The sequence below is a fragment of the Capra hircus genome, chromosome 18 (assembly GCF_001704415.2).
Source record: "Capra hircus breed San Clemente chromosome 18, ASM170441v1, whole genome shotgun sequence".
Classification (NCBI taxonomy): domain Eukaryota; kingdom Metazoa; phylum Chordata; class Mammalia; order Artiodactyla; family Bovidae; genus Capra; species Capra hircus.
Genome location: NC_030825.1, coordinates 57,244,306 through 57,254,684, shown reverse-complemented (window position 1 = coordinate 57,254,684; position 10,379 = coordinate 57,244,306). Strand labels below are relative to the sequence as shown.

At 60.1% G+C, this 10,379-nt stretch overlaps 1 protein-coding gene across 2 annotated transcripts; it reads left to right on the top strand.

Annotated features, from left to right (window-relative positions):
* IL4I1 (interleukin 4 induced 1) lies at positions 5,099 to 10,343 on the top strand. Of its 2 annotated transcripts, none has more exons than XM_018062816.1 (8): positions 5,099 to 5,270; positions 5,473 to 5,513; positions 5,604 to 5,842; positions 6,526 to 6,638; positions 7,220 to 7,421; positions 8,418 to 8,486; positions 8,813 to 8,949; positions 9,355 to 10,343. In XM_018062816.1, exons 1-8 carry the CDS (start codon positions 5,104 to 5,106, stop codon positions 10,319 to 10,321), a joined length of 1,935 nt encoding a protein of 644 aa, XP_017918305.1. In that variant the 5' UTR covers positions 5,099 to 5,103; the 3' UTR covers positions 10,322 to 10,343. The 2 variants fall into 2 exon arrangements, with proteins under 2 accessions (XP_017918305.1, XP_017918306.1); XM_018062817.1 differs by having other exon boundaries at positions 5,137 to 5,169.

Sequence of the window (10,379 nt, the reverse complement as noted above, 5' to 3'; positions counted from 1 at the left end):
CCAAGATTGCAACAGGGCCAGCCGCTGTGACTGGATGCCGCCCTGTGATGCTGGCTTCATTGTAACTGCAGTTTCCCTTTCCAGGAAGAAAACACACAGATGCGTTTCCCTGTCAGTGCAGACACATGGCTTCTTAAGTTCCTCTTCATTCATTAACATGAAGACAAGTGTGGTGACTAAATTTGGAGTCAGAGGCTTTTAAAAAGGTGAATCTCTCTTCTCAGTAAGTGGTTACGGCATTTCTTCTCCCTATTTAGGGAGAAGAGTAGCAACTGGAGGTTTACGGTAATGACTTTTCATCTCCCAAGACACCCTCAAACAGCTTACGGCCCATCCCCTTCCCCAGGAGAACGCCCCTGCCTCCTCTGGCACCGCCAGGCATCAAAAAGTCAGTGTTTGAAACATTTCCCGAGGGACAGCAGCCTTGATCTCCAGCGGGAGGTTGAAGCATGATCCCCAAGCAGTGACGGGCCGGTCATTGTTTTAGCAGTTGGTCCTCCAGGGTCAGAGGTGGCACGTGCCCATTTCCACGCTGTGAATTCTCCCACTGTGGATGATTTCAAGCCACCAGGATGAAGTCGCGAACACGAATTTGGGAAATGGATGCACACTGTAGATAAAACCAGTTTACCTGGAGAGCATATATGTAATAGTAATAAGGCAATCAAATACTTAAGGGATGGGTTTTGAGTTTTACCCTTGTTTTTAATAAGACTCATCGTAAATGTTTTCATCTTTTAATAATGGTTCACAAACCAAAACCGCAAAGGGATCTGCAGATTAAAGGTCTCTCGTGAAAAGGTGTGAGCCGGCTCCGGCACACCACCGCTCCCGAGGTTTTCAGTCAACCTTGAAATCGCCTGGGTGCATTGAAAATCTGCCCTCCTGGGACTTCCTCAGTGGTCCGGTGGTTAAGATTCTGCTTCTGCTGCAGGAGCCACAGGTTCAATCCTTGGTCAGGGAAGTGACACTGCTGCACAACGCGGCCAAAAGAAGCCTAAGTATTCCTTCAGACCAGCGGCTCTCTGCAGAACGTCCCAGGAACGAGTTGCCTCACCCTCACAAGTCAGGTCCACTCGTGGACACACCTCAGCCCTGGTCCCTTTGGACTCCAGTGCCTCACCTGGGCACTGCCCACACCTCACCTCAGACACCATCCTGGTTCAGCCCCATGATGTCCAGAAGTGTCACTGAGGCAGAGATCAGATCTGATGGGCTTCTCTCCCAGGCTCAGGCCAAGCCTGGGAGCATGGGGTCTCATCAGATCCCAACTCTCCCAGTTCTAGGAACACAGACCCCAAATCCACTGAGCTGAAAGCGACTGACAAGGATAGTATCACTCAGATGCAGTGTGGGCTCTTTGAATGTTGATTCAAACCAACTGTTGTTTTTTAAAAAAAAAAAAAATCATGTTTTGAATCAATCAGGGAAGTATAAGCATTGATTTTATGTCATTTGTAAATGTGATAATGATACTGGAGTTTTAGTAAAAAGCAAATAGTTCTTATATCTTTCAGAGCAGAGGTTGGCAAACTATGGCCCCACTTCCTGTTTCTGCAAATAAAGTTTTATTGAAACCCAACCCAGCCACACCCATCCATTTACATGTGACTGTGGGAGGAAGGATGGCGTTGAGTAGCCCAGGCAGAGACCACGTGGCCCCCAAAGCTTCAGATGTTTATAGAAAAAGTATGCCAATCCCTGCCTTACAGAAACACCCTCAAGCATTTACCTCCAAAGTGAGAGTAATGTCTTAAAGTAATCCAGTGGGGGAGGGAGAGAGTGTAAGTGAAATAAGACTAGGAGGAGATCAAGGCACCTGGCTTCATCATCCTAGTCTCTCTATTTGAAATTTCTCATAACAAAAAGCTTTCCAGACAGGAAGGCCTACGCTCCACAGCCTCCCAGCTGCTCCAACCCCACACCAGGACCCTGGTATCTCCAGTCTGACAGGGGAAACAGGACAGAGCCAGAGCCATTCACCCCGGTTTCACCCTCGCGCGACAATGACGTCCGTCCCAGGCTAACCAGAAAGGCCATGGGCGCTGAGAGAGCCCGCCAGAGCCAGCCATACAGTGAGTGCCCCTACGACAGCCCTGGGGTTCTGGAAACTGGGGAAGGAGGGGCGGGGCGCCCTAGGGGAAGGGGCCTCAGGTAAGTCTGTCTGCCCTCCACTCTCCATGCCCCCTGGCCATCCAGGTTGGGACCTCTGACTCCCTCCTGGGGCCCTTGGCATCCCGCAAGTGGGCCCTGCCCTCCTCTGAAACATGGTGGAAGTTCTGATAATGACTGTGCAGGGTCTTGGGCTTCCCTGGTGGCTCAGTGGTAAAGAACCCACCTGGCAATGCAGAAGATGCAGGTTCAACCCCTGGGTCGGGAAGATCCTCTGGAGAAGGAAATGACAACCCAGTCCAGTATTTTTGCCTGGGAAATCCCACGGACAGAGGAGCCTGGCGGGCTGTAGTCCATGTGGTCTCAAAGAGTCAGACATGACTGAGCAGCTAAAGAACAACTCGGGGTCTTTGTTGACCCAGAGGAAAGAACATATGTGACGGTCTAGCCCTGTTCCCCGCCTGTCTCTGTGGCTGCCATCACTGTTAGCTGTCCTGAGGGGCTGTGGAGGCTCCTGGGGGGCCAGAGCCAGGTCTCTGGCTGCTCTGGAGGTGACCTAATCCCATTAGAACTGTCATCGAGGTTCCAGAAGCAAGTCAAATAAGGTAGGGCTTTCTCCCAAAAGACAATTTTTATCTGAGAGGGTTGACATTGTTTTTTAGAAACACCAAAAGCACCTCCAAATGAACTGAAGCAACGGGTACTGGATTTGGTGGGCGGCCTGGTGCGTCCTGTGTCTCCTGCTCACAAGCTTTGGAAACCCAAACTAACCTAATCCCCATTTTCCTGCCCCTAATTCTTACCCTGAAATCAACTCTAACACCAATCTCTTTGATATTATCAGGAATGACTCTGGGAGGTCCCGTTTCTACCCAAGCAATCCCCAAATGACTCATAATCTCTTGACCCCAAAGTAACCTGTGCTATCCAGGCTTCCAGCACTTATCCTCCTGGCAGGTGTTCCCTGGACCACATCTGGCTGCTCTTGAGTGTTTTCACCCAACATCATCCAAACCCTAGCCCAGCGCTTCCCCCCAGCCTGGGAATGCAGACATCGGTGGGGGTGAAGCCTTGAGGGGCAAAGTGCTGCTGGCATCCAGAGGCCAGTGGTGCTCCTCTCACCTCCTGCAGTGCTCGGGACCACCCCACAAAGACGGTCCCAACGGCCGGCCCATCCCCAGTTCAGGAACCTGAGCTAATAACCAAGTGGTTAGGAACACTGCCTGGACATGCCCAGACACGCCCTGGCTCCGCTGCCTCCACCTGCTCTGCCGCTTCCTTTCTCTGTGGGGCCATTGCTGTGCTGTTTGGCCATAGAGCAGAAGGGCCTCTGGGCAGGGCACAGGGACCTGAGGTCAGCCGGACTCCCGGCTCTGCTGTTCCCCACAGGGACCCCTGGTGCAAACGCCCACCCCCGCCCCGCCGGGGCAAGCTAGTTCCCTCCCTCAGAGGGCCTGACCAGGTGCCGCTCCCACCTTCCAGGCACTGAAGGGAGCTGGTGGGCTCTGCCACAGGAAGGCCTGCCAGCTCTGGGGCCTTGGGCAGGTCCGGGCGCTCCCTGATGCCTCTGAGCCTCAGATTCCTCTGTCCAGTGCAAAGCTCTGATCACAGACTGGCTCAGAGAGGGGAGAGTCCCTCTTGCCGCCAGTCTCTGCTGACTCGCCCTGGGCTTTCTCTGTCTCTGAGGCTCTGTCCAGCTCACTGATTCTGTTTCCTTTTTGGCAACGCCTCCCCACCCACCCGATTCAGATGCCTTCTGACTCACTGTGTGCACTCCCCAGCCCACTGCCTCCACCAGACCACATCCCTCTTTGATTTGGTTTGGATTTTCCCATCAGCTGCAAGGGCTTGCCGCCCTCTGCCTTTCCTCCTCACCACCCGCCTGCCCAGTGCTCTCTCCTCCAACCGCAAGAAAAGTCCCCACAATCGCCTCTCCATCCCCGACCCTGTCAAGGGACCCATCGTGTGTCCCTTGGCTAAAGCCCCGAAGCTGTGAGCCAGGTGGGGGTTCCTTGGAGGCAGGTCAGCCTCTTCTCCCTGCCTGCAGCTCACCTCTCAGGAGAAGAGCACCCACAGGCAGCGAGTGGCGATGGCCGAAGGCAGGGGCAGACAGAAGCGCCCGAGCAGTTTCTCTGAGGTCCCCCCGACCCCCATGCCCTGGCCTGAGTGGTTCCCAGCGCAGGCACAGGGAGCGCTCCCGGTGCAGGGATGGGGTTGAGGGGTCCTCACTGAATCCCCTGGGCTCCCCCGTGGCAGCACTCATTGGTGTTTCCTAAGAAGCAGCTTTTAGTCCTGACCCCAGGGGGCTGTTCCTGGCCCCAACCTGGACTCACTGCCTGTTCCATCAGTGCTGCAGTGGCCTCCACTTGACAGATGCAGGCCCGAGCCACAAAGAAGGGAAGGCCTTCCCCGAGTCTTCACCGGCAGGTGCCGGGCTCAGGACCCGGGCAGGCTGCCCCAGAGCTCTCCCTGCTGCCCACAGGTGCCCCTGCTGTGCCCATTTCACTGAGCGGGAAACAGGTTCAGAGCGGCCACATGGGATGGGAGGGGAGCCAGTGAGGACCCTCCAGGGCACCAGGATGGCTGACACCCAGGAGGACTCAGAACAGGACTCAGCTGTCCCTGGGAGCACGCTGCCCCAAGGCCAGAAATACACCCGCCCCCACCCCCACCTTGAGAAGGACGCAGAGCAGAGGGCAGGTACAGGGGCCAGCTCGGGGACCAGGAGCTCGGAGTGGGCCAGGGGCAGCCCCCGCACTCAGCACGGTCACCTGAGCGTGTACTTGCAGCCGCCCAGCTGCCCCTGAACTATTTGGGGCAAGAGGAAGAAAACAGGTTGATGTGCTCCCCCCGCCCCTAACCTGCTCCAGCCTCGAGTAGACCCTGAGCATCTGACCCGCAGCCCAAGAACGGAGTTTCATTTCCCACAGCTGGGTTTCCCAAGAGGGAGGAGAGGGTGGGGTGCCGCTGGGTTTAAGGCCAGCGAGAGGGATGTGGTGGCAGGCAGACGAGCAGAGGGGCTGGAGGAGAGAGGGGTGCGCCTGGGAGCCCGAGGTGGTGAGGAGGCTGCAGAGAGACAGGGCCCCACAGACCCAGACGGGGGACGGGGAGACAGGACGAGCGGGGCTGAGGTGGGAGCGGCAAGGAGACCAGAGGAGGTGAGACAGAGCGGACAGAGGAGAGACAGAGGCAGGACAGGAGGGCGGCGCTGGGCAGGGGCCAGGAGCCGGCCAGCCCAGGGTTAGGGGACACACACAGCCCTAGGGGCAAGGGCTGAGGTGGGAGCCGGCAGCCCCCAGTGGGCCAGGCTTAGGGGACGCAGGCTTCTGTCACAGCGGCCTTGCTTCCCCTCCGACCCAGACACATCTCCAACCCAGACACGAGAGTCATGGACCCCTTGGGTGAGTCGCGAGGGGAGGGGGCAGAACCTGCTTTGCTCCACCAGCCCCTGTCCGCGCACCTGCCGACTGACCCTGTCCTCCTGCCCCCAGCCTGGCGCCTCCTCGCCCTGGTCCCCGTCTTCCTCAGCCTGGCGGCCTCCCTGGACTGGCAGACAGCCCACATCTATGACCCTTTCGAGAAATGCATGCATGATCCAGACTACGAGCGGCTGCTCAAAGTCGTGACCTTGGGCCTCAATCGGACCTTGAAGCCCCGGAGAGTGGTTGTGGTTGGTGCGGGCGTGGCCGGGTTGGTGGCTGCCAAGGTGCTCAGCGATGCTGGACACAAGGTGAGAAGTGATGCTGGAGGTCTACCTCGAGTCTTTCCTGCTGCAGCTGGGAGTCCCGGGTGGAGGGACCTGGCCAGGTCCCTACTGAGGGGTGGAGGTGATGGGGCAAGGGGAGAGGGATCTCTGCTTTCCTTGTGGTCTGGGGGTCGGGGGCCTGGAACCCTTTGCAGTAACGTGAAACTCAGTGGGATTGAGTGTGTCTGAGCTAAGAGATCTTTGACTTTCCCTGCCCCGCTCTCATCCTAGAGGGAAGTCCCTGGAAACTTCCGCCCAGCTCCTGGGGGGGATTTATGTTGGTGGAGAGGGAGGGAAAGTCCAGACAGGGGAAGTGCTCCCTGAAGTCGCACCACTGTCCCCCTCACTGAATCCAAGAATGAGTATGGGCCGGGCCAATGGCTTCAGTCTGCACAAGGAATCTCCCTACTCCCTGAGCTGGGAAGTCCCTCTGAAATCTGCCCAGCGGCCTTCCTGCTACAGTCTGGAAGCCAAACATCACATTGTACATGTTCACTGTGACCTTCTGTTCTCCTGCCAGCCCCTCTCCTCCCCATAAGAAAGGGTCCTTCTCTGGTCTCCATCTATGCTGCTGTGGGGATGGAAGGCGGGGTGCAGGGGGGCTGCCACAGAGTGGAGATGGGGGCCAGTGGGAAGAGCTGAAGGACCTGCTTGCCGCCTCTCCCCAGGTCACCATCTTGGAGGCAGACAACAGGATTGGGGGCCGCATCCTCACCTACCGTGACCGGAAGACAGGCTGGATTGGGGAGCTGGGGGCCATGCGCATGCCCAGCTCACACAGGTGAGGCTGGGCCTGGTGACCAGGCAGGTGCGGGGCCACTCCAGCCCCCCTGCCCCAGCCCTGAACCCAGGCTCAGTGGGATGCTCGGCTCCATCACTGCTCCAATGCCACCACAGACCAACCTGGGCCCCAAACTTGCTGCCCTGGTCAAGTCAGGCCTAGACTCCACCCCCAAATCTGGCCTCCCACCTCCAGCCCCACCACCGCACCCCTGAAGTGCTCAGGGCACTGTGTCCAGCCCTTCCAGACCCCAAGCTCTGTCCTCCCCGACCCTGGTCCTTTCTCCACCCCCGGCTCCCACCCCCATCCAACCCACTCTGTCGCTATTCCACTTCATCCCCAGTGAAAGCGAGCCCTGAACTCCGACTCCAAACCCAAACCCTCCACATTCCAGCCTTGTTCCCATTTCAGTCCCTGGTCCCTGGCACTAAGGACCCCCAATCTAGCCCTGCCCCAGGCTCATGCCCATCCCCAAACCCCATATCCAGCTGCCCCACCTACCCCCTTCCCTTCTCCAAGCCCTGCTGGGGAGAGGGGTCCCCTCCCGCACCCGACCCTCACAGGCACCTCCACCCCCTCAGGATCCTCCACGAGCTCTGTAAGAGCCTGGGCCTCAACCTGACCAAATTCACCCAGTACGACGAGAACACATGGATAGAGGTGAGCGAGGTGAAGCTGCGTAACTACGTGGTGGAGAAAATGCCTGAGAAGCTAGGCTACAAGCTGAGCCCCAAGGAGAAGGGCCGCTCACCCGAAGAAATCTACCAGATGGCTCTCAACAGGGTAGGTGCATCCGTGAGCCCTGCAGCCCCGTTCCCCTGCCCCGTCCTCCCGTGCCCACATGCCTCCTCCTGACCTAGCTGCCGTTTTCCCATTCCTTCCAGTCTCCCGTCACTGGCTCTTCCGTCTTTAGGCTCCCCTTAAATACGGCCGATCCCCATCTCCCATCCCCTTCTCAGTGGCCTGGACCACCTCAAGGGTGGGCGCTTAGTGGAGGCCTTTTCTATGCCCTGGCACTGCCCAGTTTAGGGAGTCCAGGAAAACAGGAGGGGAAGGGTGAGTGTGAGTGAAGGGACACCTCCTTCCGGGAGCTCCCTGGCCACCTGGGTGAAGCCAGGTGGACAAAGGAGAGGGCTGAAATCAGAGTGGGCAGGAGGCTTCCAGGCCAGGAACAGAGTGGTGAACGATGGCCATTCAGGTGCCCAGCAGAGATGATATGGGGCAGCGGGAACAGGGGCACGGAGGTGGGGGGACCAGAGGGCGGTCTGGGCACAGAACACTGCACTATAGACCGGAGCTGCCCTAAGGGATGGTGACCAAGGGCCTGGCAGCCGCCTTGAACGCCAAGCCGAGGGCTGGAACTCGGTGGCTGCAGGCGCTGGGGAGCCACGGGGAGGCTGGGGCAGGGGAGGTGCCAAGAGTAACTCCCCTTGAGCAGTCATGCCCCGTCAGGATGCACAGCGATCCAGATGGCAAATAATTACCGGGCACCAGAAGGACACAGGGCCGACTGAGACCAGCTCCATCCCTGCCTGTGAGGAGCGCAGGAGCTGGATGGGCAGGCAGAATAACACCCAACCGGGGCTGTGTGACGCTATGACTCGCAAAGACTTCCCAGGGGGAGACACTGAGTTGCAGTGGAGGGCAGAGCTGAGGGCACAGCATGGGCAACGTCCTGGGAGCGCGAATGAGAGCAGTAAACGGGCAGCCGTGGGCAAGGGAAGTGGGGAGGGCCTCCCAGGTCCTGTCCCCACAGCTCAGCACCTTGTCCCACCACAGGCCATCAAAGACCTCCGGACACTGGGCTGCAAGAAGGCAATGATGAAATTTGAAAGGCACACACTCCTGGTGAGTGGGGGCCTCCGTGTTGCTATCTGAGCGGGAGTCGGACAAGGAGGGTGCTCCTGGGGCTTAGGCGCCGACAGAGTCAGAAGGCAGGAACCGGGGATGCCGGGCTTGGGCTTGCCACCACCTCCTTTCCTGACGAGGCTGGACACGCCCCTCTCTGGGCTTTGGTTTCCTTCATCGGTCACAAGAGGGGGGACCGTATCGCCAAGGTCCAGGGAACCGACGGTAAAGCGAGAGGCTCAGCGGGAAGCGGCGCCCCCGGGAATAGGGACGGAGCCGGCCGGCCTGGCCTGCCTGGGCCCTGACCCGGGCCGCGCCGTCCCCAGGAATACCTCCTCGGGGAGGGGAACCTGAGCCAGCCGGCCGTGCGGCTCCTGGGAGATGTGATGTCCAAGGACGGCTTCTTCTATCTCAGCTTCGCCGAGGCCCTGCGGGCCCACAGCTGCCTCAGCGACCGGCTCCGGTGAGACTGCAGGGCGGATCCGGGCGGCCACAAGTGGGCGGGGCGGGTGGCAGAGCGGGGTACGTGGAGGGGGCGGGGCGGGCGTAGAGGGGCGGGGTCGGGGCAAGGGGCGGGGAGACACGCTAGGTCCCGCCTGCACTCTCCCCGCGTCCTGGGTCCTCTGGAGGAAGGAAGGTTCCGGGATATGGGCGTGGTCCCCAGGGACCGAGACGGCGTGTCCGGGTCACACCGCTCTACCTCCCGGCCTCGAGGGACGTCGGGGACGGGCGAGGGCGGCGGTGCACGAGGGAGCGGGGAATTAGAGGGAACCGGCAGGTGAGACCTGGAACGGGGAGCGCCCCGGGATGGAGGCCGGTAGGGAGGGGCGGGGCCCGAGAGCCCGTCACACTCGCGCCCCGCCCGCAGGTACAGCCGCATCGTGGGCGGCTGGGACTTGCTGCCGCGCGCGCTGCTGAGCTCGCTGTCGGGGCCGGTGCTGCTGCACGCGCCCGTCGTGGCGATTAAGCAGGGCACGCACGAGGTGAGAGTGCACATCAAGTCCTCGCGCCGGACCCGGAACCTGAAGTCCTTAACGGCCGACGTGGTGCTGCTGACGGTGAGCGGACCGGCGCTGCAGCGCATCGCCTTCACTCCGCCTCTGACGCGCAGGCGCCAGGAGGCGGTGCGTGGGCTGCACTACGTGCCGGCCACCAAGGTGTTCCTGAGCTTCCGCCGGCCCTTCTGGCACGACGAGCACATCGAGGGCGGCCACTCGAGCACCGACCGCCCGTCGCGGGTGATCATTTACCCGGCGCCAGGCGACGGGGCGCTGCTGCTTGCCTCGTACACGTGGTCGGACGCGACGGCCCCGTTCGCCGGCCGGAGCCTGACCGAATCGCTGCGCTTGGCGCTCGACGACGTGGCGGCGCTGCACGGGCCTATCGCGTACCGACTCTGGGACGGCACAGGTATCGTCAAGCGCTGGGGGGAGGACCCGCACAGCCAGGGCGGCTTCGTGGTGCAGCCGCCGATGCTCTTTCAAACCGACAAGGACGAGGGGCGGGAGTACGACTGGTCGGTGCCCTATGGCCGCATCTACTTTGCCGGCGAGCACACGGCCTACCCTCACGGTTGGGTGGAGACGGCAGTCAAGTCGGCGCTGCGGGCCGCGGTCTTGATCAACAGTCGGATCTCCAGCTCTGGCTCTAGCAGCAGCCTGAAGGAGCCCCGGATCATCAACAAGGTGGGGCATGGGCACCTGACGCCCTCCCACCACCGCCACCACCACCACCACCACCACCACCACCGGTGCCCCTTCGAAAGTGGGCAGGGCACCCACTCTCCAGCCTCACATGCGGTAACCGCCGCGCACTCGACCCTAAAGAAGAGCTAGTATTAAAGTACTTTTTGAATCAGCCGTGTGGTCCCGCCCCCTCGCTGGCTCAGTCGTT